The sequence below is a fragment of the Canis lupus genome, chromosome 33, assembly GCF_048164855.1.
Source record: "Canis lupus baileyi chromosome 33, mCanLup2.hap1, whole genome shotgun sequence".
NCBI classification, from domain to species: domain Eukaryota; kingdom Metazoa; phylum Chordata; class Mammalia; order Carnivora; family Canidae; genus Canis; species Canis lupus.
The window spans coordinates 26571894-26599654 of NC_132870.1; the positions used below are offsets into that span (position 1 = coordinate 26571894).

The following is a 27761-nucleotide window of genomic DNA, read 5'->3' on the forward strand; positions in this document are numbered from 1 at the left end:
TCCCATGTTGCACATGTTCAGATATGTGATTGCATTCTTTCATTTCAGTTCTAAAATACAAGAAAAATGATGAGGATGAATCACTTAAAGATAAATTGTCTAAACTAAATATTCATTCAATTAGCAAGAAATCAAAAAGAGTGACAAATCATCTAAAGATTCTGACCAGAGGAGAACCACAGGTAACTTTTCTTCTTGGGCCACATATGTTCTTCTGGGGCATATGAATGCTGATATTTTGCTTATTATCAGAGCTGTTTCTAGAACACTGAGAATCAAGGTAGTGGCCAGATGTTGATCTTTTCTTTCTACCTCTTTTAGGGGAAATGGAGTGTGGTTGGCTTTGACACTATTTTAGCTGTAGTGCTTCCACTGAGGAAGCAAAGGAGAGATAAGGACATGAGGACAGGGCTCAACGTGAGATGCCCCGAAGTCCTGATACTCACCATCAAGTAGCATATAATCTCACCCAAGGCCATGTCCTTCTTTCATCCCTATCTTATCTCTGCTTTTTAAAATCTCACTTTCCTTTTGGGTTCCCTTAATGTTCATTCGATCTTCACTTCACCTATTTAAAAAGGGGTGGTTAAGTGCATCCCTTATTTTGATTTTTTTTCCTATCCTAATCCTCTTCCTCTCCCCCCCCGCCCACACACACACACATATTGTCACTGGGCAACTGTTCTGTGTCAGCTGTTTAGCCTGGTTTGAACCACATTCATCTCAACCCCAAATAAATAATGGATGAATTAGCAAAGGCTCTCAAACTTTAATGTGTGTAACAATTAGCTGAGGAGCTTGCCAAAAGATTCCAGGGTTCCTCCTAGTTCAAGGGTGCAACCTAGAAGCCTGGTATTTTTGCAAAACTCCAGGTGTTCTGAAGCTAAATGACCTTCAAGTGAGTGACCAATGGAACACGATTGAGAATCACAAGACAGAAAGCTCATAGCCTGGATATGGAAATTAAGTGGGCTTCTAACAAAAAGTAGGCAGGACAGTTCCTTTGTTACCATATAGTATGTTTTTCTTCTTCTCATTTGCCTGATTTCATCCCTTTTTGTTAACATCTCTAAGGTTTTTAGTGTGAACTAGAGGCAACCATATGGTAGTTCAGTCTTGGTTTTGTTGGCTTTCCTTCGTTCTTTAGCTGCCATGGTCTTTTTCCTTTTTCCATTAAGTCTTTGCAGTTTTCTGACCCTAAGATGGTAGTGGCCTCTTCCTATTCTGAATGCCTAACAAACTTGCTGAGTGTTTTCCAATCTTGGCATCATGAACATTTGCTGAAGTTAGCACAGTGCAAAAATTAAGAGCAAAATTTTTGAAGTCATTCAGATCTGAATTAGAATATCACTTCTGCCATTTGCCTTGGGGCACATACCTTAAAGCCAAGGTGGTCCTCAAGATTATAAGGATCTAGCCGTGGAGGGCTTGTGAGAATGAAATGCGGTGATGCATATGAAGAAAGTACCTAACACAGTGGGTAAACACTCAGTATATATTGGCTGTCATCATCATCATCGTCATCCTCATTTCATATCACTACAGTGTATTACTGCTTACTAACTTTTAATGTACAGATTTCTTACTACTCTTGTAGATGTGAAATCATTTATGTATGGTGTATTAATCAGGTCTTTTAATTTCTGTATTTTATGATGTTTAGACAACTTGAAAAAGCTGGCCATGACAGATGCTCGTCCCAGGACTAGTCAGTCCATTCTTAGAGATAGCAAAGGGCTCAGCTGGGATCACTTCTTTCATATGTGAACCAACTAATCCAGCCCCAAACACCTTCCAATCTATCTCTCACACACCAAGCCAGTGTTCCTCTGTCTTAAATCATCCAAGGCCAGGTACCAGGCAAATAGAGACTACCACTAAAGCCCAGAGCCCAGGGGAATTTCCCAAACTGGCCAATCCTAAACTGTTTATCCTGACCTAGCTATTTTTATAGGGTTTCCCACCAAAACCACAATCAAGGCTCTGGCCTTGACTTTCCCCTTGCTCCTTTCTGCTACCTGACCAAAACCTAGTGATTGCCCTATGGACCTATATGGCACAAAGTAACCTTCTCTTTAGGACTTGTCAGTATATCAACTTCTTCCAAGCCTTGTTTCTGTTTCCTCTTGTGGCTGCACCTATTTTACCATTCCATATCCAATACGGACATTCTTAGAATCCGTGGCATGTATCATTCTTGTCAGTACTTCTTTATGCTCTTCTAGGGGCTCACTGGGTCCATTGCATGCAGGAAAAAAACTCCAGGCCCCTCTCTCAATGTGAAACTATAATGTGAGACGTTTGGGTCATTATGGTGTACGGTCATAGATCAGGGAAAGGAAAATCAAAACATTTGAACTAAAAACAACAATAATAAAATTGGATTGGAAATTCAATTTGAGAAGAGACGATAGCCTCCATAGGCATGTGTAAATGTCATGCACACAATTCTCCCCTGCTCTTTAGGTCTTTGCTTCTGACTTAAGACAATTCTGTTGAGGAACAATAGGCAGGTCTTAATTCTGGGCAGGTTTTTGTAAAAGCTGTTACATTTTTTAACATATTTATCATCAGCTTCTGATATTTTCCATTGTGAACTAAAAGTGAATTGTAGGTAAAGTGGCCTGAAGGGATATTAATTAGATTTTTCCCCCTTAATCTTTTGAGAAGATGTCCTGTCAGCAATGAAGCATTTCACTGTTAATCAGAAAATCAGCTGCATAGGCTGAACTGCAGAAGAGATAAATCTCAAATCAGTCAATTTTGCACTTGTCAGCAGCTCAAGTGAAATATTTGGTGGAGTTAGGGTATAAAACTATTACCCGAGAGGAAGATTCTATTCAATTCATCACACATGTATTGAACTCTATGTACCAGACACTGTGTTAGAAATTGGAAATACAAAGAAATTCTGAATTCAGACTCCTCGGGTTTGAATCCTGGTGTTACCTACTAACGTGAGTAAATTTCATTAATTTCCTATATTATTTACGGTAAAGACCAAGCTCCTTTCAAAGAGATTCCAAAACAAAGTAGGTTAAGCCAGATAGTCATTTATTTCTCTCTTACAATAGTCCTAAGATGTGAGTTCAGACAGGTGCTGCTGCACAAAATTGTTCAGGAACCCAGTTGTCCCCAATTTTGTACTGTGCTGTTTCCCCAAACATACTGTCTTCATATGCTTGGTTGAAGTTGGGTCACTGCTGTGTCTTCAGTCTTGCCCTAAGGATAATGCTGTAAGGCCAAAGTTCAGAAGTGAAATACAACCCTTAGCTAACATCCTATGTATTCAAACCAGTTATGAAGGCAGAACCAGCTGCAGGGGAGACTGGAAAGGGTAGCTTCTAGCAGGGCAGCCATGTGTCCAACTTAAACTAACCATGTGTCCAGGAGGAACATCAAGCTATGTCTGCCACAGCTCCCAAGATTCTGTTTATCTCTAAAATGGGATTAATTGTGGCACCTCTGCCATAGAGTTTTATAAGAATTGAAATGAGAGCATGGAAAGCAGGTTTTAGCATAGTGTCTGGAACAGAGTTAGTGTTTAATAAATGTTAGCTATTATTATTATTGAGACAAAAAATACTTAATCTCAAATGCCTGCAATTGACCAGTCGAGAAAATCACTTAAATAATTAACAAGTGTTGTGAGAGGACATTGGGGAGCAATTAATTCTCTGTAGTGAAAAGAATAGGAATTCAAGGGAGGATTCACAGAACGGATGACAGTTGAGTCCTCAAAAAAAATTAAACAGAATTTTGTAAGGCAAAAGAAGGGACAGCAGCATATTCCAGCAAAAGGAAACAGCATAAGAAAGGCATGGCTCTAAGAATGTAGAACTGGACAATATTTCTCATACTGGGATCCTGGATCTCTTACTTTAGAATCATCTGGATCCCTGCCAAAATGCACAAAATAAAACAGCTAGTGATGGGTCCTTGAAAACTGCATTTAAAATAATCTGCCCCAGCATATTGTTCTATACATCAAACTAGATTAGCACATAGACACCCTAAGGCAGAGGGTTTTGAAATTCGTGTGAATTATAAAGAACTGTGCACCTATTTAATCAAAAGCTTCTTAGATAAACAATATTATGGGGTTTAAAAATAAAATAAAATATCACCATTTTCTGTACATCCAATTCTGAGGTCAACCATCTCCCCCCAACCCCCTCAGGTCACTCATCTCCCCCACCCCCACCCCACCCCCTCAGGTCAACCATCTCCCTCTCCCCACCCCACCCCCTCAGGTCAACCATCTTAAATGAACAAACCTATGAACTGAGAACAGCTATGGTTACTAACCAGTACAAACTGAAGAATATCCACCATATTCCACAAATCATTTGCATGTTCACATAGATTTTGCCAGCATGAAGCTGGTTCTGCCCTTCTTTTGTCATAATTTTGATAGTTAAGAAATACTTCGCACCATTAATAATAATTATGGTATTATCAAGAAATCAAGATAAGATATCAAGAAATAACTGAACACATGTGACCACTATCTTAACTCTGCTGAGTTTTCCTCACAGAAGGAATTTTTGCTAAGATTATATTCAGTTTTTCAAATTTGAGCTGGGTAAGAATTACTGCCTTTCTTTAGCCAAGAAGCTAAGTATATTTGCTAAATAACCACTGTGAAATTAACTGAGATGAGTCATATCAACAAAACAATAAGTTTCAGTCAACAGGTCAACTTTTCATTTTAATTTTAATTTTTTAAATTATTTTACATACCCACAAATTGAGCATAATTTAAGAGTACGTATATAATGCAGGCCATTAAAAACTGTAGAGAAAAGTTTTACCTCCTCCAGCTACCATCACATAGATGAAACTCTGTGAAAGCTGAACAGCAGATTAACCTGCACTATGTGGCTCTGCTACAGTAATTGAACAGCAGTTGTGCTGTGTGCTGGTACACAGCAAGTACTGTGCTAAGGCAGTCAGCATGACATGAGAGGTTTTCATCTACACAAGGAGTTCTTTTGTCATGTGCTGGGCTAATACAGTCTGTGATATTTTTTTAAAACATCAGATCTGCTTGAGTTATAAAAATAAATAATTTCATCTACATTTTAGGTGAAAGACAATACCTTTAATAGAGAAGAAAAGCTATTTAGATACTTAGAAAAGACGGTGAGGCATTGTGTGAAGAACATTTCACTCTGTCTTCAACACATACAGGTAGGTAAGACACAACTGTTTCCAGCGTTTCTACAAGAAGGTATTGATGTCCATGGTTATTACGAAGAGTAAATGTGAATGTTCATTCATTTATATGATCTAATTTATATGATAAATTTCATTTATACTGTATCAAATCTGGGAGCTGAAGACTGCAGGTGAGGGAAACCAGTTTAAAGATTTAGATTTTGGGGATCCCTGGGTGGCGCAGCGGTTTGGCGCCTGCCTTTGGCCCAGGGCGCGATCCTGGAGACCCGGGATCGAATCCCACGTCGGGCTCCCAGTGCCTGGAGCCTGCTTCTCCCTCTGCCTGTGTCTCTGCCTCTCTCTCTCTCTCTCTCTGTGGGACTATCATAAATAAATAAATAAAAAATAAAAATAAAAAGAAAAGAAGATTTAGATTTTGTTCTTTGCTTCCTTATCTGCTCCATCTTTCTCCCAACCAAAGTCACCATGTGGCGGGACATTAACTCACACGATTGCCATGTGGTGCTAGACTATTAAAATGCTTTTCTTATAACAGAGCTGAATTCATTAATGCAAAATTGATTCAGCAGAAATTTTCTTTATTTGTTGGATTATACTAACATACACTAACTATATGTTATATAGTTATATTTATATAATTAACATATACTAACATATACTAACTCTTGTACCCAAATCACAAATTTGCAATTTTAAAAGTGGGACTGAAAGAAAAAAAAAATCAAAGGAGGACATCACATAAAATTAGAGAAAGACTAAAGAGCATAAAGCATAACATAAAGGCCATATAAAAAAAACACAAAAACCCACATGTGGATCTCAAATTCAGCTGCAAGCCTTTGAGAAGCCAACTTAAAAAAGGATGTACGATCTCACTAGTCTAGATGAATAGAGCACCTCTTATTTATTTTATAACCAGTGTTTCGTAACGCCCCCTTTACAGTTCTGAATGAAATTCACATGTAATTCAACCTTACATAGGTAGGTCTACATAAAAGAAAATCAATGTGAAGGATAATAAATTCCTTTTTTTTAAATTTTTAAAAAATATTTTATTTATTCATGAGAGACACACACACACACACAGAGACAGAGACAGAGACAGAGAGAGAAAGAGAGAGGCAGAGACACAGGCAGAGGGAGAAGCAGGAGAAGCAGGCTCCATACAGGGAGCCTGGTGCAGGACGATCCCAGTTCTCCAGGATCAGGCCCTGAATTGAAGGCCACGCTAAACCGCTGAGCCACCCGGGCTGCCGAGAAAATAAATTCTAAAAAAATAATTGGAGAACTACAATATGCAGATGTTACACAACCATAGTAGTGTGGGACAAAAACACCCCCACAGATTCCCAGTAACCCAGGAGCTTTTTCTGCTAATGTTAAGAATCATAGACTTAACCAAACCAATTTGAAGTGTGGTATAATTATATTCAGTAGAGAAAGAATGGATCTCATAAAGAAGATGTGGTGTCTTCAACAACACCTTGATCATGGTTATGACTGCAAGACATAGTAGAATTCCATGTAACTCAGTTAACAAATGACCCCCTTCCCATTTTCCAGTTTTTACCTTGGATATCTATTTTTGGAAGCAGATGTTTGTATGCATAGGTAAAATATCATACCAACAGAGGATTAGGTTAACAGGTATCATGATTTGGAGAAAAGATTCTGTGTTATGTTGGTTTATTTTTATGTTGGTTGGTTAACAAGCCACATTCTTTTTTCATTTATTAACTGATGCAAAGCCTGATTTTACAATCAAGTTTGCTAATCTCTTCTTAAAGCTCCGCTTTCTGTGAAAAGAAAACAAAAACTTAGTTATAACAGCCAGAGAGCCGTGGGAACTCTATCCTTCATATATATTTCACGAAGTGAATGCATCTTGGGAACATCTACAGGAAAGTCTTCTATTTCCACTAACTGATTCAACAAAAAACATGAGCATCTTCTTTTAAAAAGAGCATTACATTCACTAAGGAAAACTGAAGACACAAATCAAAGAGGAGTGATTTCTAAAATAAAGGATTTGTAAGAACTGAATGGTCAATAAGATGAAGTCCACTTAATAGAAGGTGTCATACAGAGTAGTAGGAGAAAGTGACAGAGGGCAAGTAAGAAAATAATTATTACAAGTAACCTCATTGTATAGAAGATTCATGAAATTTTTTTCCTTCCTTTTTTAATCTCTCAGTGGTAATGGAGGGTTATGATGATGAAGTGTACATTTGGGATCATTTAATTATAATGAACTTCAGAACTTTGCCTATTTTGTGATTTTGTTTTTGGTTTCAGGATGCCATGCCCTTAGCACTGCAGAGCATGATGGAGCTCCAGGAGATTTCATGCAACAAAAATAAGGAGGAAAGGAGCCATTCAGAGGCCCTAAGTAATGCCCCAAATCCCTGTGGTGACTTTGTAAGTTATTTATATTCACAGATAAACTAGGAAGTGGGGTTAAAAGAAAAGCTATTTTTTATTTGTTTTTCTGGAGTTAGAAATAAAACATGCACTAAAGCAAATATGAATGTCAAAATCAGTAGATTTAAACAGGAGGGTTTTTTTTTATTATTGACTATTTTAAAGTGAATTAGTGAAGATCTCAATTACTATGATTAAAATTTAAGAGGGTCCCAGACTGTGTTTCTAAGAGTAGTTAGTGTCTATGTAGCTTTTAAAATCAACATTTAGCTTAAGTCTGCATGTGATAGATCACGGATTTATTAAATTGGCAAGCTATGATTTTCCTAAAGCAGTCTCTGGAAAAGTCTGGAGTCCTTACAGGAGGAGCGAAGCTACACTCTGATGATGTGACTTTGATTAACACACTATATACTGGAAAGTAAAGCCTTCTTATTGAGAAAGGGCTTTTACCTATGAGTCATACGTCTTCTATGCTGTGGTAAAATATTTGTTTCCTATGAGTTCTGTAAAATATACAGAATTACCAAACATAGCCCAGGAATCATAAAAACATGCTTGAGCCAAGAAAATATCTGGCTGGTAAAGTTTGAGTAGTACTGATGGGGGAACACAGGGCTAGCTGAGGACAAAGCACGAGCTCTGGACAGCACCTTGACAAGTCCTTGAAGCAGGCAAAGGGGCACTCCTCTACGGTCTCAACTGCCTCGGTGTTAATACTTTGCTAAGGGCAAAAGGCAGTCTTAGCCCGACCCTCGGGAGCCTGTAAGTCTACTCTGACATACAAAACTTCCTTTAGAAATATCCTTTATCTCTAACCCCCCGAGATACATGTTGGCAATCATCCCCCAAGCACCTGGCCCACTGTTATACATCTGAAGGGTCTCATGACTCAGGTTTTATTAGATGGTAATAAGCCATCTTTTCCCAACAAAAGCTTCCCCCCCACCCCCCAAGGTCCTGGAAACCTTGCTTCCAAAATTCCTTGGAGAGTACGCTATCCTGAAACCCCTCCCAACCCCAGGTATGTAATCAGCCACCCCTCACAGGCCTGGGGCAGCAGCTCTTCCTGCCTACGGGTCCTGTCCCTGTGCTTTACTAAAACCATCATTTTGCACCAAAGTTGTCTCAAGAATTCTTTCTTGGTCGTTGGCTCTGGACCTCACTTATATTCCAAAACTTCATCAGTACTAATTTTAACTTGGTATCTTGTGTTCCAAAGGTATTATTATTATATCATAGTAGTATGTTATATAGAAGCTATAATAGACTCCTTCATCATTTTGAAGATCCTTGAAAGTGGCATTTTTGTGTCGGCATTATGGCATTCTGGGTCAGATAGTTCTTCATTGAGAGGTCCTTGTGTTCCTGGAGGATGTTTAGCATTCCTGGGAAACCAAGCTCTAAATCTCAGTAATGCCCCCTCCCCCCATCTCAAGTAGTGACATCCAGGGAATAGCCTCACGTGTTTCCAAATCCTAGGAAGTGATGCAGCCCCACCCCCAGTAGAAACCTCTCAGAAGCATCTTATTTCGTGGCACTGGGGAATGGAAACTCAGGATTACATCTGAACTAAGATGATCGATTAGATAAATGAGAATAAGAGAGCAAGAGAGAGAGAGAAAGAGGTTTTTACAATGGATGTTAAATGGAAACAGTGTGGCTAGTTCTTTATACATTTTCTGGGCTTAATTACAGAGAGCACATTTTAGAAAAGTCCTTAAGGGTTTGCTCTTTAGCTTAATTCCAATGTATTAAGTCAATAAGTATTTATTGAGCACCATGTAAGAGCATGGTATACAGCTGCTTCAGCATGTCCCGAATTTGATGGAAGAAGTGCAGTGTTCTCCACTTTGCATGAAACCATAAGATGATAAATTAGGCTAAATTAAAATAATTATCAGGGTGTTCCTGAGTGGCTTAGTTGGTTAAGCATTTGCCTTCAGCTCAGGTCATGATTTCAGGGTCCTGGGATAGAGCCCCTCTGAGCAGGAGCCTGCTTCTCCCTCTCCCTCTGCCTGCCTCTCCTGCCCCCCAGCTTGTGCTTACTCTCTCTGTCAAATAAATACATGAAATTTTTTTTTAATGAAATAATTATCAGAATGATCAGTATAAAAGCAACTTTTTAGCTTATGAATAAAGTATATTAAACTTTTTAAAATGAAATATTAATAAGAATTCAAAAATCTATCTAAAGGCAGAGCAGTGTTTTTATCTAACCTTGAAAAATACTTACCTGCCTTGAAAAATACTTGTCTACATGTTTTGAGTAGGAAAAAAAATATTAAAAGAAAATCTGATTCTTATTTGCTCCAATCATAATTCCTATGTCCAGGTGAATTGGAATCCGTTTATGTCTAAGGTCACAGGATATGATCATAGACATAAATATATATATGCATATATATAAATATACACACACATATATATACACATACATAGTATAGGGCATATACTATGTGTGTGTGTGTGTGTGTATATATATATATATATATATATATATATATATATATATAGTAACTATGTTGTAATATTGTAATTATGTTACCTGTAGAATCCAGTCAAGTTACAATACTGTAATTTATCAGAACAGTAAACAGATTCTTTACTTAGTCAAAGGACTCATTAAACAGTCTGCAGGTGTATATTGATTATCTTATAAGCGAGACATCAAGTTTGATCTGTTTAGTCTACTGCTAGTGTCAGTAAGAGATTGGTTTCCCTTCTCTTGTAGATTTCCCATGAGTTCACACAAAGTTACCAGAAGCTGTTTAATTAATAAAAGCTGCTGCTCAGATACTGACTCCATAGGACATATTTAGGGTACAAAAGAGAAACCTACTTCTAAATTGCTATAACATAATCATGTAACCGACACATATATGATAAAGCATGAAGTCGGCAGTCAGCAAACATAGGATACTAGTTGCACTTCAGAATAGAGGGGGAGGAAAAAGAAATAGGAGAAAGTAAAGCTAGGATGTTCTGCGGCTGGCATGGGGTTGGCTGTTAAAATGAGGTTCATTTTCAATGGCTTGGACCTAAAAACAGAACCAGCATTAGCTTAGTCCTTCAATGTATTTAAAGAGAAAGCAATAACTGTTGTCATTTCTTTCATAGGAGCAAAATACCTGTAATAAGGAGGTACTTATTGGTATAGAATATAAAGTTCCACTACCCAAAATGAGCCAGTAGCGTAGCCAGGGAACTGGGCCGATGTGGGAGGAACAGAATACAGTCTCTTCTAGGACCACCTTCCTTTTATTGTCAGGAAAGGAAGGGAAGGATACGGTGAATCATTTGCACAGTCTTAGTGGTCAGAGACTGAGTTTGCCTCCCACCCCAGTCCTGGAGTAACTGCGCTTGGCTCTGGGATTAGAAAGGAGAGGAAAGGGAAAATGTTGAAGGAGATGACCCCAATGCAAAACCAGGGGCTGGAGAGAGAAAGGTAGAGTGTATTTTGGGCCTGCGGGCTTTAAGTTTTCTATTCCTCTTCCTGCTCACTCTACACGCAATGTTAGAGTCTCAAGTCCCTGTTTCAAGTCCTTGAGCAGGTTTAGGGAGACCAGAAAGAGATCACATCCTCCTTAACTTGGCCGCAGACGTTGCTGTCCTGCTCTGCGCTCCCGCAGGGAGGAAGTAAGCCTCCTGGTGACAGCGCAGGACACGTATGGTTGTTCTTACTCGGTCACAGGACTGCTCTTCTCTCTTGGCAGGCAGCCCACGTGCAGCGGCTGGTCCTGATGCCCCTGTCGGCCCTGCTGTCCCTATTCACCGGGCCCCAGAAGCTCATCCAGAAACGCTATGACAAACTGCTGGACTGCAACAGTCACTTACCTCGGGCAGCAGGAGACGACTCAGACTTGGCCAAAAAGGAGTATGAGGCCCTCAACGCCCAGCTTGTGGAGGAGCTCCAGGTGTTCAACCGGGCGGCTCGGAAGATTCTGCACAACTGTCTGTGCAGTTTCGTAGCTCTCCTCAGGGACTTGACCCTCGCCGCTCAGCAGGTTTATTCCACGGTGGCGCCGGTAAGCGTGTGGCTGCCTAGGCCTGCAGCACCTGCTAGAAACCACAGCCACATGGAACAGCCCTGTTCGTAGTGTGCATGCATGCAGGGTGTGTGTATGTGTGTGTGTGTGTGTGTGTGCACGCGCGTGCGGAGGTGGGGGCGGAATTTAACTGAAGCCCATAGTCCTTCAGTTTCTTTCTGTTTTCTCCACAAGAAAGTTTCCTAGTTCAGGTTTATTGTGACATGCACACTTGTTCTTTCTGGAGGTTTCTTTTCAAATGCCAAACACCTTTTAGCTCTACCTGCTTGATGCTTTGCTGAAGCTTATCAGTTTGTATTTTGTATTCTCTTCCTAGTCAACTGCTCTTCAGTGCTCACCATGACTATTTAAGGTGTGGATCCCAAAAGGAGGCCATCTCAGTGTAATGACAGAAACAGGAGAACTGTCAAACCAGTCTTTTTTGCTTTTGTTTTCCTCTATGGAAAAAAGTCTAGTGTGTGTGTGTGTGTGTGTGTGTGTGTGTGTGTGTATCTGTATGTAATTTAGCTTTCCATTAGGATATGATTTTATGACTACTTTCCTGAAGAAGGAAGATATTTACAATTTAATATCAACTTAAAAAAATCAGTGTGGTTTCTTTGCCCTTCATTTCAGTTAGTTCTTATTCAGCTGGTTAGATATTTAATGGACACCATTTGGAGGAAAATTAATTGTCCTACTTTATTTTTTACTGTGTATTTAATTAACTTTTAACTTATCCTTTGAATTAAATTAAGTTGAATAAGCAGGTGCTACATTTACATGGTTCAAAAGGCGAAACTACATACAAATGTGTAAACAGTCTCACATAGACTCCTGTTCCCTAACCACCCATTCCCCAACTCCACCCCATTGTTACTAGTTTATCCATTTAGAGTTTCTTTATGCTATTAGAAGTAAATGCAAAATGCATATATTTTTCCTAGAGAAAACTAGGGTATTACAGCACCATCCTGCAATTTGTTTTTTAACCTCCTTAGGATGCATACCTGTCAGCACACAGAGAACTTTCTCAGCCCTTCTACAACTTTATACTAGTCTACTGCATAGCTATACAATAGTATATAACCAGCCCCCTATTTTTTGGATAACAACTTTATTGAGAAATAATTCACATACCATATATCCCACCCATTTAAAGTATGCAATTCCATGGTTTTTAGTATTTTCACAAAAGTTGTGCAATCATCACCACAATCAATTTTAGAATATTGTCATCACCCCCAAAAGAAACCCAGTACCATTAGCAGTGAATCCACATGTTCCCCCGACCACTCTCCCATAGCTCTAGGCAACCCCAATCTATTTTCTGTCTCTAAAGATTTGCCTATTCTGGGCATTTCATATAAATAGAATTATATAATATGTGGTTCTTTGTGACTGGCTACTTTCACTTAGCATAATGTTTCTGAGGTTCATCGATGTTGTAGCGTTTTAGTACTTAATTCTTATTATTGCCAAACAATATTTCATTGTATATATACACCATGTTTTATTTACCCATCATCAGTGGATGGACATTTAGGTCATTTCTACTTTTTGGCTACTATGAATACTGCTGCTATGAATATTCAAGATCTTAGTAGATGTTTGTTTTCATTTCTCTTGAGTACATACCTAGGAGTAGAATTGTTGGATCATATGCTAACTCTGTGTTTAACCTTTTCAAGAACTGCCAGACGATTTTCCCAAGTGGCTGCACTATTTTACATTCTCAACAGTGATGATTGAAGTTCCAATTCCTTACATCTATCTGTCTTTTGTTTTATAGCCATCCAGTGGGTGTGAAATGATATCTCACTACGGTTTTGATTTGCAGTTCTTTGATCATCCCCCTATTTCAAACTTTTTAAATTGAAGTATAACTTATATATAGTAAAGTACATCAGTCTGAAGTATACATCTCATGAGTATTTGCAAATATATATACATCTGTGTAACCACCAACCACATCTAGATATTAGCCCTTTCCAGTTCCTCATAAGGGCCACTCATGACCATTCTTCAGCTCTAGTCCCTCGAAGGTAACCATTCTACTGACCTGTGTTACCAGAGACTGTTATGTTTGGTTTGTATCTCATAAAAATGGAATCATACAGTATGTATGGTTGTTTTGTGTATCAACCTGTTCCTACTGATGGATATTCGGAAGATTCCAGTTGTCTGTAACTGCATAACAAATTATATCAAATATGGCAGCATGTGGCAACCAATGGTCATTTATTTCTATTGTCTTTCATAGTTCTGGAGGTTCCCTGGGCTCAGGGCAGTTATTCTCAGTGTCTCTGTGAGATTGCAGTCTGATAATAGGCTAGTCATCTCAAAGACTTCCTCAAGACCTCAAGATGAGATGATGATAGAAAACTCAAATAGTTGTGGATGAGGACAGTTGAGGCTCCAGAGACCTCCTCCCACCTGATCTTTCAACACAGCTTTTTGATATGGCAGCCACATTGCAATTGGACTTCTTCCATGGCTACGAAAGTCGCTCAGAGTGTCCCAAGAGAAACCAGCAGAAACTGGATAGTCTCTTTTAGCCTAATCTTGAAAGTCAGATAGCATCACTTCTGTGGTTCTGTTCACTTCCACGTTCTATTCATGGAGGCAATTTTTAAAACCCATGCACTTTTGAGGAGAGAGGACATGGACTCCACTTCTTGATGAGAGTCACATCAAAGAATTTACTGATTTGTTTTAAAACCACCACAGGCTCTTAACTAATGCTTCGTGTTTTAGCATTGTTCTCCTTTCCACTTTCCCACCCTACCATGTTGGAGGACCCTACTGCCATCAATTCCTGAGCCCTTCTTCCAAAATTTCATTGCTTTTTGTTTCTCTTCTATTCTTTTATTTAAGCTTGAAGCTTTATTTTTATTTTTTTTACGGATTGTATTTATTTGAGAGAGAGAGAGAGAGCACGAACAGGGGATGGGGCAGAGGAAGAGAGAAAAGCAGATTCCCCACTGGGCAAGGAGTGTGATGTGGGGCTTGATCCCAGGATCCCAGGACCATGACTTGAGCTGAAGGCAGACACTTAACTGACTGAACCACCCCAGTGCCCCTAAGCTTGGACCTTTAAAACAGTTATCCCTATCATTTTAGTGAGGCTTTTGGAGATAGCAAATTAGACCATTTTTATCCAGAAGTTCTAATATTGCCCTAACTTTTTTGCTGTGGAGCCATCTTCTACTTTCTCTGTTTGTCATAACTCTACTAAATTCAATACCTAATATAGTTAAATAGTTGAGAACAATGCTGTATCATTTCTACCTATAGGTACCACTGTTGGCCCCGAGAATCTCTGAAATTCAGAATCGAGTACTGGAAGAGGTTCAAAATCTTAATTTTGTAAAAGACAACAGTGCCACTTTTATTGAAAGGAAACTTAGTTTTGAAAAGAAGAAACCTTTGCAAATTCCGGTGAGTTTGGTAGGATTTATGACAATGACTAGCACTTCTTTCCCTTGTTCAAGTCACATTATTTTTCACATCACTTACCTGATTCTAATATCCTATAATTTACCTATTATATATAGGATTTCTTATCTATGAGTTCTATAAGGTCATAGATTTTTACCCATTTTGTACATGATGTATTCCAAGCTGCTAAAATGATGCCTGACAACAGATATAAATATCTGTTGAATGAATAAATAGAATTGTATAGAGCAAAATCATAATAGTTCAACTCTTTCATTTTTCTAGATAAGAAATCCCAGGCTCCAGAGACAAAGTAGCTTTCTCAAAATCACTAGAGGCAGAGCAAAGAGGGGTCTAGGCCTCTTGACCCTGCCCAATTTACTGATATTATTTCCCAGAAAAAGACATGCACATGTACAATTTGCTTAATTATTATTTATCAAGTGTTCAATATGCAAGAGATTGTCTACAGTATGGAAAAAAATAAAAAATTGTTCCATCCAAGAGGGATTAGAACCTCTGCTTTCTTATACTCAGTTGAATTTTCTTTCTTCTCTGCAACACTGCCCTCATGTGCTAACTAAAGAATTTTTCACTGCATAACTCAGCCGGATGCTTCACAATAATAACTCCATCAGTGCTTCAACATTGAAATAATCCCAAGTCAATGTGTGGCTTTAACATTTAAAAAATCTCCAAAGAAGAAATATTTACTGGCTCAGTGACGATTTTATTGTATGTATACATCTATCTAAACCAAAGTTTTTCCTTACTTCTCCCAGCCAGAAGTGCCACGTCAAACTGACATTCACCGCTCCAAACTTCTATCCACATACGGTAAAGAAGAACTCTACCAAGCAAAGCGCAAGTGCAATGCTACACAAGAATATGACATCAATCTTCTGGAAGGGGAGTTGGTGGCTGTGATGGAACAGAAGGATCCACTGGGGAGTACAAGCAGGTGGCTTGTTGATACAGGAAGTAAGTTTTTTGTGTAAAATGCACAGAACTACCACGTCTTTTCAAGTTGAGATTTTTCCCAGGGGCCTCTCTTTGCTTCTCTAAACACAAATGTTTGGTAAGGGTATACAAATGACCTCGTTTCTTCTTTCTTTTTATTCCTATCCAGTTATAAGAGGCTATGTGTATTCTTCCTTCTTAAAACCCTACAATCCAGCAAAAGTGCAGAAGGTGGATGCTGAAAACAGGTTCGGTGATGATGATTTTGATAACATCAGCCTCTTTGTGTCCTCACGGCCAGCTAGTGACAGTGTCACAGGCACCCCAGAAAGTAGCATAAGTGATAGCAGCTCATCTCTTAGTGGTACATATGGAAAGTTGGAAACAAACGGCACTGATGTTGACAGTTCTCAAGAGGTAGATGAACAGGTAAGAGTTTGAACCTTGATGTAAAACTGCTTGGCTGTTCAAATCAAGAAAGGTCTATCTCTCTAATAGCATTCTGTCTTACCGTAAGACTTGGCGGAAGAGTGTCAGCTTTGACAGCAAGGAGACCTCGCTTTATGAACACTTATTCTCTGTGCCCCTTTTCGCAAGGAATTTAATTCTCTGAGCCTATTTCATCAAATGAGGGAAGGAGGATGATAATTCCTTCATTGCAGACTTGATGTGAGGATTAGAGAAAATGTGTACATGTAAAGTACCCAGCACAGAGCAGACACTCTGTAAACAGTAATCATTATTATTACTACCCTGCTGGCATGTATTTAGAGTGAAGCAAAGATGGTCTTCTTATACTCCTCCATCACAGAAAGTTCAATACAACAGATTGTCACCATAAAGAACATGTGGGAAATTGTCCATGATTCCTTCAAGAGCAGTATCTTCATTAAGCTATCTATATAATTGGCCGTTTATAATCTCTTGTATAATGCCATTTACTATATATTGAAACTTTTGAGAGCTGCCTTTCCCATGCAGCACCAATGCAGAGACTATGGGGACCATTCTTTCACAAAATAAGTTGACTATGATGAAGGGTTCCTTTTGGCTACCTCAGAAAGTTTCAGTATATTTAACTGTTAATCCTCAAGTGGTGACCAACTAACTGTTTCTCTTTTTAACTTGCTTTTTTTCTTTAGCGGATATTAATTAATTTACTTTTTTTTATAAGAGTAATACATGTTACTTCTGAAAAGTTAAAATGGTATAAAGATATATGTAAACTAAAAGTAAAGGTCTTTATTCCTTTCTCCCCTAACCCTACCCTTCAGAGACAGTATTAGGATTCACGTTTCAGAGATTCTCTGTGCATGTACAAACAATGCAAGTGGGAATGTGTATATGTTACATAATTTGCTTTTTTCCCCCACTTAACAATGTATCTTTGACACAACAGTACCTAAATATCTACCTTATTCTTTAAAAAATTCTGCATAGTAATTTATTTTGTGGATATATCACAATTTATGTAACTATTACTCTAATAAGACATTTAGACTATTCAGGTCTTTTTATAATTTCAAACTATTTCAAGCAAGATCCTTGTTTATCTATTTTTGTGCACTTACATGAGTACATATGTAGGAAAAATTCCTAAAACTATTGGAGGGTCAAAGGGTATATATATCTAAAATCTTGATAGGCATTGCCATACTGCCCTTCAAAAATAGTTTATCTACTTAGTTTCTTTCATTGCTGATACATTGATTGTTGTCCAATTCATGACCAGTTCTTTAAAAAAAAAAAAAAATCTAGGGATGCCTGGGTGGCTCAGTGGTTGAGCACCTGTCTTTGGCTCAGGTCATGATCTCTGCCTCTCTCTCAGTCTGGACACAGACTATCATGAATAAATAAATAAATCTTTAAAAAAATATATCTTTATTAAGGACTTATTTACATACCATAAAATTCATCCATTTTAAGTATATAATTCAATGACTTTTGGTATATTTACAGAGCTGTGCAACTATCACCCCAATCCAAGTTTAGAATATTCCCTTCATCATGGGATGCCTGGGTGGCTCAGTGGTTAAGCGCCTGCCTTTGGCTCAGGGCATGATCCTGGAGTCCTGGGATTGAATCCCACATCGGGCTCCCTGCATGAAGCCTGCTTCTCCCTCTGCCTGTGTCTCTGCCTCTGTGTCTCTCATGAATAAATAAATAAAATCTTAAAAAAATATATTCCCTTCATCCCCAAAATCCTTTGCACTCATTTGCAATCTGTTTTCTTTCTCACCCCAGCCTAAGGAAATTACTAATTTACTTTCTTTCTCCATATATTTGACTTTATTGTATATTTTGTATTAATGGATTCATACAATATGTGGGGCTTTGGAGCTGGCTTCTTTCACTTAGCATAATATTTTTGAGATTCATCCATGTCGGAATATACAAATGTATTTTGTGGGGGGGGGTTGTTTTTAAGATTTTATTTATTTATTCATGAAAGACACAGAGATAGAGAAAGGCAGAGACACAGGCAGAGGGAGAAGCAGACTCCATGCAGGGAGCCCGATGTGGGACTTGATCCCAGGACCTCAGGACCACACCCTGAGCTGAAGGCTGATGCTCAACCACGGAGCCACCTAGGTGTCCCTGTACTTTGTTTTTTTGTTTTGTTTTGTTTTGTTTTATCACATAACAGTATTTCATCCTATGGTTATAGCATACTTTGTTTATCCATTCACCAGTTGATAGACATTTTGGGTAATTTCTATTATGAATAATGCTGGTATAAACATTTATGTACAAGTCTTTGTGAGGATTTCATTTCTTTTGAGTAGATATCTCACAGTAGAATTGCTTGTTGATATGGTGAATTTATGTTTAACTTTTAAGAGAAACTACCAGACTGTTTTTCAAAGTGGCTGCACAAATTTACATACCCACGAGCAATGCATGTGGGTTGTGGATTGCAGTTTCTTCACATCCTCACCTTATTGTCTTTTTTTATTATTATTATGATAGCCACTCTAGTGGCTGCGAAGTGGTATCTCATTGTGGTTTTTATTTGCATTTGACTAATGCTGTTGAGTATCATTCATGTGCTTACTGTCCATTCCTGCATTTTCTCTGGTGAAATGTATATTCAAATATTTGCCCATTTTATAAATTCAGTCATTTTACTTATTATCCAATTGTAAGACTTCTTTATGTACTTTGGATGCAAGTTCTTTATCAAATATAATTTGTAAATGATTTCTCCCAGTCATGACTGATTCTTAATTCATCTGGACATTGATCTATGTTTTTATCACTCTTTTGAAGTTTCAAAACACTATTTTTCTATTACTTGTTCACTCTTAGTTTATTCAAAGTTTCTAGAAAAGAGAATAATATTGTAATACCAATAGATTTTTTTTTTGCCTCTGTATTCTGTGTATTCACAGAGAGAGAGAGAGAGAGAGAGAGAGAGGCAGAGACACAGGCAGAAGAAGAAGCAGCAGGCTCCATGCAGGGAACCCGACACAGGACTCGATCCTGGGTCTCCAGGATCACACCCTGGGCTGAAAGCAGCACTAAACCGCTGAGCCACCAGAGCTGCCCAGTAATACCAATAGGTTAATGAAATTTTACCAGTGAAATCTATTTGGGATTACATATCCTGGCAGACTTTGACTTATCCCAATAAGTCAGGATATTATTATCCCAATAATAGAAGGGCAGAAATTTGAGGACAAAATTTGTCAAGACATCCTAAAGCTGGCTTAACATTGAGCTCTAATTATTGGCTCCACAGGGACTTAAGTACCTCAAGTAGGCTCTTTGGGCATGGGATTTGTAGTCTACTTCCTAATAGCTGCTACTGCAAAGTAATTCCCTTTGAGTAATCCTATCAATATGTTTCATATGAATTAGGTCCATTAGAAGGTTCCATTACCAAGAGAGGAAAAAAATGAGATAATTTTCTTTTGCTCAAAACAAAGTATATTGATAGTATCTCTTCATAGAGTGCTACTTGCTTTTTCCCTCCGAGTTTGGAATCAATTCAAAATAGACCTTGGGGTCAGGGACATACATATAAGCATTATTCCTAACAAAACTGGACTAGAAAATGCAGCTTGGATCAATGTCCACGTAGGATCCCTGAATACTTTCCTTTTTGTTAAAATAATTGAGTCCAAATTGCAAGACTCTCACACATATGAGCAAAGTCTATCCCAGTAAATTTTTTTTAAGAATTTCATCCATTTATTCATGAGATCCCAGTAAATTTTTTTTTTTTAAGATTTCATCCATTTATTCATGAGAGACACGGAGAGCGAGAGAGGCAGAGACATAGGCAGAGGGAGAAGCAGCCTCCATGCAGGGAGCCTAATGTGGGACTTGATCCTGGGAATCCAGGATCACGCCCTGAGCCAAAGGCAGGCGCTAAACCATTGAGCCACCTGGGTGTCCCAATATCCCAGTAAATTTACCATAAGTTGAAGACAATGCACCTGTTAGAAACCCCAGTTCAAGAGAGAGAAGAAAAGACCACATAGGAATATTTCCCTTAATGTCTTAATTCCAGTCAATAGAGGTACATGGGCTAGTGGTTTTCAGACTTTTCCAATTATGCAACTACTGTTCAGCCCTCGAAACAGAAGGAAAACCTTGGATGATCTTCCTAATCCTTATCAGAAGGCTGATATTTTCATTCTGTTGACTCCTAGAAGGTGTGAAGAAGAAAATGTTTAACTCTCATACCTATGGTGTGACAATCTAATAGAACAATGAATGCATTATGGAGGTTCCTATAAGGTGATTGAAAGTGGGAGTAAATTGTATCTTTTTTTTTGTGAACAGTGAGAATACACTGTACATTGTAATATGCACATTTGAGGTGCACTACAAACTAATTTTCTGTGTGGCTATTTAGACTTTGTTCTTGGTTGTATTTTATTATCAGGAACATCAACTGAAACATTGGTTTAACTGAATGACAATTTGAGTCACCATTTCTTCCCTATCCTTTCCTACTATGGCAGTTGCACTTTTTTTTTTTTTTTTTGCTTTCTTCCAGAATTGAAATAGCATATTGCCATTGGTTTTATAGGCTGTAATCTATTCTTATTGATGGTTATAGTGGACCCTGACAAGAAGGACAGGTAGATGGGTAGTCTTGACCTATACCTGATATTCAGGGGGCATTACTGGGGTCCTAAAAATCAGTCATAAATAGGCAAGTTCAGACTGACTTCGGAGTAGTGGCTCCGAAATTAATTTTTATACTCAAGCTGAGTTTTTAATGTGGATTCCACAAATAAATGGAATCTATGAATGGGCTTTGAAGGATTTATAAATCCCCTCAAATACATTGGAAATGTTGTGCTTATATGCATAACTATAGTAAAAGTCCATAGCTTTCAACAGATTTTCAAAGGGGAATTTTATTTTAAAAGGTTAGAAACCATTGCTCTTAAGACTTAACTTGCTTATCCATTCTCCCATCCACTCAAGAAAAAAGATAGTTGGATTAAGAGCCTCCTGCATTTCCTAGAATGGTTCTAGTGGATCAGAAGTCTTATGTGCAAGGTGAAAATATAATTTATTATCTATAATGGGACGCTTTTGTTAGTGAAAGAGAGTGCTTACTGGGTGAGGTAGCTATGACAGGTGTAATTAGGAGGTATGGTCAGTTTGCTTACTGGGGCCTAAGGACCAATCAATTCAGATTCCTCCATGCATATCCCACGCAGAAAGCATACATAGGCTTTCCCTGGATGTTTTAGAAGCTCTCTAAATGATGATCCAGCACCTTTGTAGAATAATGGGGAAGAGGTCATGGATTTTTGCAACCTGGCATTTATACTAAAGGACTTAATCTTTAATTTCTTTACTCACTACTTTATGTTCTATCAAAAAAATTAACAAAAGCCAACAATTATGCCATCCTACTCTAATGTATTCTCCCCTTTCACCCGTCAAAGATCAATGACATGATTTGTATTAGTTTTCTCTGCCATGTAACAAATTGTCATAAACTAAGTGACTTAAAGAACATAAATGCATTATCTCACCATTTCTGTGGTCAGAAGTCCAGGTACAGCTTAGCTAGGTGCTCTGCTTGGCATGTCACATAGCTGCAATCCAGATGCTTGCTGGGCTGTCCTCCTTTCTGAAACCCTGAGTTCTCTTCCAAGCTTGTGGTTGTTGGCAAAACTCAGTTCCTTGTTTTAGAAGGACTGAGGCCTCCATTTTCTTGTTGGCCATCAGCCAAGGACCATTTTCGCTAACTGGATGCTGCTCTCAGACCCTTACCATGTGGCTATGTCTGTAGGCAGTTCACAGAATGACTGCTTCTTCAAGGCCAGCAGATGAGCATCTCTCTGGTTTTAAATCTTTCCCTTCAGAAATGGCCTGAATTCTCTCTTAAAGGGCTCACCTGATTACGTCAGGCACACTCAGCATAATCTTTGACTGGCTCAAAGTCAGTATATTAGGGACCTTATTATGTAGGACATGTTCAACAGGCAATGTCCACGTTAGAGTTCTGCCTACCACAATATCTAAGATGCCTTGCTTGGTAAGCAAAGTATAAGACTAAAATGATGCAATTTTCAGCACTTCTCAAAGTGGACCAGATTTAATAACAGCTAAACCCAGTTTTAGAGGGAGGTTTAATGTCTGAGAATCAGTGCTGCTTCCTTTTCATGTAAATAATACTGAGAACATAAGTTTTGAATTAGGAACTTCTAAAACAGTTAGTTGTTATGGCCCTAATCCTAAATTCACTGTCTGGTCCTTCATCTTTACATGTTTCAACTACTTTTGATGATGATGCTACATGTCTAGTTTATCACTGTTTTAGAAAGTGCTTAAAAGCCAGCAGGTCATAACATAATGTATTTAAATAGTCATTAAAATGATGCTTTAGAGAGCTATTTTTTGACATATTTTAAAGTAAAAGGCAGGCTACAAAAATTATGTATACTATAATTCCGTGTTTATTGGCACTTTAGGTAGATAGGCAGAAAGAAAAGAAGAAACAAGGGATGGATGGATGGAAGGAAGGAAGGAAGGAAGGAAGGAAAAAAGGGAAGAAATACAAGGTATTAATAGCAGTTGGGTGATTTCTTCTTACCTTTATTAAAATCATTTCTTTATAAAAATTACTTGCATAATAACAATACATAATTGATCACTGAAGAATGTGAAAGCTTGCTCCTGGAGAGAGGAAGAGAAGAAAGAGCATTTTTCATGCAATATAACTATCTTGGCTTTCTGAACTACATATAATACTATAAATACTGGCTTCATAGCTTTTTAGTTTTGGAAAGGAAGATTAAAATATTATTTTTGTTAATTGAAGAACTGGGATGAAATCAATAAAATGAGATTCACTGAAGACAGCTAATGTGGCTCACTAAGGGAGGAATAATTAAGTGCACAAATATAGAATAAGGGAATACTGAACTGTCAATGCTACTACAGGGAAAGATCTCGTGGTTATAAAAAGTGGCTAATAAATTGAATATGAGTCAATAATACAATACAGAGTGTTATTTAAAAAATTAAATGCCATAGAGAACTGGGTTGTATTCATAGACTATTGTACATAAAATGAACCAGAGCTTTAGAGAATGCAAAGAAGCAACTAAGAAAATATATTTTAATAAATGCTGAGGAAAGAGGAAGGATCAGGTGTTTATGGCTTAACTTAATAAAATTTAATTAATGTGTCTGGACCAAAACATTAACATTGAAGGTTAAAAAGATAGAGCCTAGAACAATTAAAATATTCCAAAAAATAAGAAATTTTTCAGCTTTTACATATAACAGACTGAAAACTTCTAACTTGTGGTCTAATGTTATCAACTGCTGTCTCTTTAAAATTGAGTATCTATCTTATGTTAAATGGGAGGCATAAACATAAAACTAAAATATGCTCATCCTAAATTAATTTCGGACCATGATCCCTCAAAGTATTTAAAGTATGTAATTTTGTGCTTTAAATTCACAATTTCATGAGGATTTATATTTAGTGTTTAAAATACATGCTCTGCTGTATTTCATACCACATAGATTTTTTAAAGACTTATTTATCTATTTATTTATTTATTTATTTATTTATTTATTTATTTATTTGACAGAGAGTGTGAGCAAGCAAGCATGAGCACACAAGTGGGAGGAAGGGCAAAGGGAGAGGGAGAGACAGAACCTTCAGCCGACTCCCCACTTAGGATGGAGCTGGGCACAGAGCTGTATCTTACAACACTAAGATCATGACCTGAACCAAAATCAAGAGTCAGATGCTTAACCAACTGAGCCAGCCAGGCACCCCTCATACTAAATAGATTTAAGTGGAAGATTTTATATTCCCTTTGAGAGAAAATGTGCCAAAGTGAAAGACCACCACAAATATTTAGGAGTCATATATTAGTAGGTAATTCAACTTGCTAAACAATCTATACAATGCATATATGTTGTGCATGAAAATTATAAAATTTGGCTAAGCAACTGTTAACATGGTCTCTTACAGAGAATCAGAAACTGTATTATGGCACATGATATTCCTGAAAGCTTTTGCCCACCAAATCCCCCATTCTGCTCTTGTGACCCTAATCAATTTCTTCATTTTCTAATCAACAAAAACATTAGCAGCAACATATTAGAGACCTTAGTCCCTTTCCACAAGAATATACTATGCATATCCTTTCTAGAAAAAGAGTCTGCTTCCTAAAGTAATATGAGAAATAGATCAAGCACAGAATTTGGAGTTAGAAGATGCAATCCTAGCAGCATGAACTCCGTGACTAAAGTAAGTCACAACTCACAATGAGGGTATAGAACATTGGACATGTAAACTGTCATGAGCATAGAAAAGTGGTTATTATTGCTGCCACTCCATTACTCAAGAATTTATAGCACCTCCCTTTTTATTTTCTTCTTTAATTTTTATTTTTAAAAAAAGTTTTAAAGATTTTATTTATTTGAGAAAGAGAGAGAGAGCAAGCTGAGTCAGGGGGAGGGGCAGAAGGAGAGAGAGAATCCTTAAGCAGACTACTCTCTGAGCAGGGAGCCTGGGGGGACTCAATCCCAGGCCCCTGGGATTATGACCTGAGCTAAAGGCAATCACTTAACTGAGCCACTGAGGCACCCCCTTTAATTTTTAAATTACAAAATAATCCATGCCCAGCCATCTGTCTTGTGTGTATCTTCTATAATGCAAGGTTATCTCTTTTACATTGTGTGATATTCAAGACTTTCAGCCTTTTAAGTCAAATTAACATATATCTGAATTCCTACTGTGTACCATCATTGGTCAGTAGAGAAAAATTTAAATGTTCCTTTCTCTCTCTCTCTCTCTTTTTTTAGGTAAGTTTTACCCCAACCTGGGGCTTGAACTCATAACCCCAAGATTAAGAGGCACATGCTCTAAACTGACTAAGCCAGCCAGGCACCCCATAAATGCTCCTCTCTGGTAGAGCTCATGAGAGTTGTTGAGATAAAATCAGTGATATCAAAATTTCATCAAAAGTTAAATAACAGTTCAACATCTACAGAAAAACTTAAGCTGCTAACTATATAGTGCTCTCTCAACATTCCCCAGTCTCTTTTCCTACTCAGTGAAGTCATCTTATTTCTTACCGTTTCCTTTTAATATTGGCTCTCAATTTTGAGAAAGTTAATCTACTTGCCTATCCCATATACTGTTTTCATTCTATGTACCTTGGAATATGACATTTCCACCCCCTTTATCAACTTTGTCACGTATACAAAGTTACCTCTTTAAAAAACCGGCTTATGTATATTACTTATGTGTATAGGGTGTTTTTTGTTGATTGTGTGTGTACCTTTTTGGGGCCCCATTTTTTCCTTAGCTGCATTGTAAGTTCTTGGATAATATAATATCTGGCACTTATAGGTACTTAATAAATTTTGATTAAATAAATGAATGAATAAAATGTTGTTAGTCAATTGCTTAATTTTATGATATAACATTTCTGTTATCAATCTTATGATCTTAGTAGAAGAGTGACTAAACACTTACTTAGGGGCTTCTTATGTTCTAATAATTCTGAAGTATTCCTTTGAGGTTAGAGAAAAATTCTTTTGACGGAAGTATGTTTTATTAATTTCTTCTAGGCCCCTTAAGATAATTTAAAAGTTATAAATTTAATGCATTATCATGATAAAGGTTTAGAAAACAAGAAAAATGAAAATCATCTCTAATTCTACTACTCAAAGGAACTAATACTACTAGACTTATATTGTACATCTGATTTTATATACTTTTTTTTTTTTTTACTTTCTATTTCATCATAAGCATTTGCCCATGATATTGGTCTCAGAAGACAGCATTTTTAATGACTACAAATTTCCTTAGCGTAAAGATCTAGAATAGATTTTAACTATTCCCCTCTTACTGAACACTTAATGCTATTCCCATTTCCCTCTCACTTCTCATTTTGTGAATGGGCACTGCAGCAATATTATTGTGCAAAAATCTCTGCCAATGTTTCTATTTCTGTAGGAGAGATTCTTAGAGCTATTATTGAATTAAAAAAGAATTAACATTTTAAAAAGTCTTTTAGGGGTGCCTGGCTGGCTCAGTCAATAGGAGCATGCAACTCTTATTAATCTCAGGGTCATGAGTTTAAGCACCACGTTGGGTGTGGAGCCTACTTAAAAAAATAAAATAAAAAATACATCTTTTAACAGAAACTGCCAAACTGGGTGCCTGGGTGGCTCAATTAGTTAAGCATCTACCTTTGGCTCAGGCCATGATCCCAGGGCCCTGAGACTGAGTCCTGCGTCGGGCTCCCTGCTCAGTGGGCAGTCGACTTCTCCGTCTCCCTCTGCAGCTCCCCCTGCTTGTTCTCTAATAAAATAGCATCTTAAAAAAACAAAAAAAACAAAAACAAAAAACAACAACACACAGAGAAACCCCTGCCAGATTGCCTTCGAGCATGGACAGTTTAGACTCTTCCCCAGAGAACAGTAAGAATGCATGTTGAACTATATTCTCATCTGGGTCATGGTTTAGCAAAATAAATGCAGCAGAAGGAACTGGGGAATGTGATGTTGAAAAAATAAGAAAACTTAGCCTTCTTTCTAAAAGCTTGGATATCTTTATTATATTTGTCTAAATATTTAGGTTCTGCTTCCAATAATGTCATTTCCTTTTTTGTCTAGATTTTCTATGCAGTTCATGCCTTTCAAGCACGAAGTGACCATGAACTCAGCCTTCAGGAATACCAAAGAGTCCACATACTTAGATTTTGTGACCTAAGTGGTAATAAAGAGTGGTGGTTAGCTGAAGCTCAGGGGCAGAAAGGTTATGTGCCAGCTAACTACCTTGGGAAGATGACTTACGCTTAAGAAAAGGGGCCCCTGACATTTGTTTTCTGGCAAGTTATTGATTGACTACCTCATAAAACTTACATTACAAAATCTTGGTCTAGAAGTCAAGAAACCTCCAAACTACATGAACTGATCCTGTATCAAGTTTTAAGGAAGACTGTGGTTCCTAAAAAGATTATTTCAAAGTGTATTTTGAAGAACATGTTGAAGGAAACACTTAACAGAAGCAGCAAAACAAACACCTCAAGCTCAAAAAACAAACTGCTCAAGCTCCAACTATCAACTACTTAAAAGTGGAGATCTTTGAAAGGATAAATGTGTTATTAACACGAAAGGTTGGACTTAAGAATAAGATTTTTTCAATTTATTATGTATTTTGCCTCAAATATTTTTTCTATTTCTCTTTTCTTTTGCATATGTGCCCATATATACTTATAT

The 27761-nt window shown here is 37.7% G+C and overlaps 2 protein-coding genes across 4 annotated transcripts in view; one reads left to right on the forward strand and one right to left on the reverse strand.

The window, feature by feature from the left end:
- The window catches only part of ARHGEF38 (Rho guanine nucleotide exchange factor 38), a 122316-nt gene extending 94619 nt beyond the window's left edge, over positions 1-27697 (forward strand). Inside the window, exons 7-15 of one of the 2 annotated variants that reach the window (XM_072810290.1) lie at positions 49-182; positions 5089-5193; positions 7477-7599; positions 11319-11630; positions 14928-15071; positions 15854-16052; positions 16201-16460; positions 22979-23068; positions 27156-27697. In XM_072810290.1, coding sequence (XP_072666391.1) covers positions 49-182; positions 5089-5193; positions 7477-7599; positions 11319-11630; positions 14928-15071; positions 15854-16052; positions 16201-16460; positions 22979-23068; positions 27156-27341 — 1553 coding nt within the window. In that variant the 3' untranslated portion in view covers positions 27342-27697. The remainder of the gene's footprint in view (positions 1-48; positions 183-5088; positions 5194-7476; positions 7600-11318; positions 11631-14927; positions 15072-15853; positions 16053-16200; positions 16461-22978; positions 23069-27155) is intronic. The other variant, XM_072810291.1, reaches the window with a different exon arrangement.
- Positions 23087-27761, reverse strand: part of INTS12 (integrator complex subunit 12) — a 37870-nt gene continuing 33195 nt past the window's right edge. For both annotated transcript variants that reach the window (XM_072810303.1, XM_072810299.1), the window contains one exon: positions 23087-23183. The gene's annotated coding sequence lies outside the window, so the exon portion shown is untranslated. The remainder of the gene's footprint in view (positions 23184-27761) is intronic.